The sequence below is a fragment of the Euphorbia lathyris genome, chromosome 6 (genome assembly GCF_963576675.1).
Source record: "Euphorbia lathyris chromosome 6, ddEupLath1.1, whole genome shotgun sequence".
NCBI classification, from domain to species: domain Eukaryota; kingdom Viridiplantae; phylum Streptophyta; class Magnoliopsida; order Malpighiales; family Euphorbiaceae; genus Euphorbia; species Euphorbia lathyris.
This window is the reverse complement of record NC_088915.1, coordinates 61,248,008-61,249,851: the sequence shown is the minus strand read 5'-3', so window position 1 is coordinate 61,249,851 and position 1,844 is coordinate 61,248,008. Positions and strand designations below refer to the sequence as shown.

The 1,844-nt window shown below is 32.2% G+C and overlaps 1 protein-coding gene across 1 annotated transcript; it reads right to left on the bottom strand.

Moving 5' to 3' along the window:
* Nucleotides 1-565: 565 nt before the first annotated feature.
* LOC136232026 (abscisic acid receptor PYL11-like) lies at nucleotides 566-1,344 on the bottom strand. The gene has a single exon (XM_066021064.1). It carries the CDS (start codon nucleotides 1,323-1,325, stop codon nucleotides 756-758), a length of 570 nt encoding a protein of 189 aa, XP_065877136.1. The 5' UTR covers nucleotides 1,326-1,344; the 3' UTR covers nucleotides 566-755.
* Nucleotides 1,345-1,844: the final 500 nt, after the last annotated feature.

Here is a 1,844-nt window from a genome sequence, read left to right as displayed (position 1 = left end):
AGCAATGAATGAAGAACTAACAGCACTAGAATCCAATCAAACATGGGAGATAGCGACATTACCTGAAGGAAAGAAGCCCATTGGCTACTGTTGGGTCTACAAGCTCAAACACAATATTTATAACTACACTAAATTATATAAAGTAATGATTTGTGGGGCTATTGTGACAACTTTTAAAATTGTTTACTATTGGAGCATTTTTTTTAACAAAAGTTGTCAAGAGTGATTTGGACAATTAATTTAATAAATTATTATATTTTAGTATAATGTGTTAAATTTTGACACTCTTTAAAGTAAGATGCTCTTAATTGTATCATCCTTTAAGTTGACACAATGTAATGTAATTGGTTATGTCGCTAAAAAGGACACAATTGGACCTAAGAGCGATACACAATTAAGCCTTTGTTGCCATATAATTTTTTTATTATCCTTAATTAGTGCAATCACCACAAGGCACCTCAAGTAGAAAACATCCATCTAAATTGTCACATGGCCATCCATTGTCTAATTATTATAAATAATTGATTATTAATAGCTGAAATTATATCATTTATGTATTCCTGATATAAAAATTGAAGTAAACATTGGCTCAAAAATATATTAAAATCAAAATTACTTAAAAATGGTGGATGTAAACAAAATCATTCCAATTAAGGAATTTACTAGAATACAAGAAAAACATCCCCATCTAAATCTATTAACTAAAAAAACAGAAAACAAAACTCTCAACAAGCATTCAAATTTGACTTCTAGAACTAAATAAACAACGTATGAGAAGCTAAAGTAGTAATACATCGATGGATGTCCTGAGTGAGTTTAGCTAAAGACCTTAGGTTAAAACCGATAATGGTATCAGCAAAGTAGCAAGTATCTCCCCGACAACTACCATAAGGTATATCAACAACGTATGACTCTATCAAAATTGTCTTTTTCATTCCACCTTCATCTTCTTCTTCACTTTCATGTAAAGTTGTCGTTGACTTGTAATTATCAAGCCTGTCATCTCCTCCAATTCTAGTAACTACCATTAAACAAGAATCATCATCAAGATTATCCAGCTTCTCCGTTATAGTTTTCCCGGCCAACCCTGAAACTAGCTCCAGTTCACGTACACTTCCAACGCCGGTGCCGTTTCCGGCAAGGATTGTGCAGGTCTTGATGAAGCCTTTATAGGCTCGTGGGTTATCAAATTGCTTGATGATTGACCAAACAAGAGGGAGTCCAGCTTCTATGGTTCGAACTTGGCTTGAACCACACTGGTTTCCTGAGAGGTTAGGGCTATGGTATTTCCTCATCATTGATGCTTCTGTTTTTGCTCCCAACATTTTTTTAGGGTAATTTTGGGATTTCTTTCTGGTTAAGTGAATTTCAAGACTTAGATATAGTTGGATTTTGAGATTTTAACTCGGTTAGTTTTGTCATATATAGGATATATCTTATTGTTTTTTTTTTTAGGAAAAGATCGAGTCTTTTAACACAATATGTATGGTTCAGTTGTAGATATTTAATTTAATAATGCAGTAATACCATGTTGGACCAAAATTTACCAAAAATAGGACAAGACCCCACAGGGCTACATCACCCATTAATTCCTCTGCCATGATTCAATTGTTCTTTTGTGCTTTAAAGTTATGTTTTTTAAAATTGAGATTTGCTACTTACTTCTTCAACCACCGTTTTAAATTGATTTCTATTCAACCTCGCGAGGGTCTTCTCTTTCTGCTATTTAGGGTCTCTTAGAGTACAATAGTTAAAATATTATATTTATAATCATATATAATAAAATTTGTTAAAATGGAATAGAAAGTCCATAATAATAATAATAATAATAATAATATGCATTG

What these genes read in the sequence shown, in the direction of transcription:
- LOC136232026 (XM_066021064.1), bottom strand. Translation starts at nt 1,325, where the DNA reads ATGTTGGGAGCAAAAACAGAAGCATCAATGATGAGGAAATACCATAGC.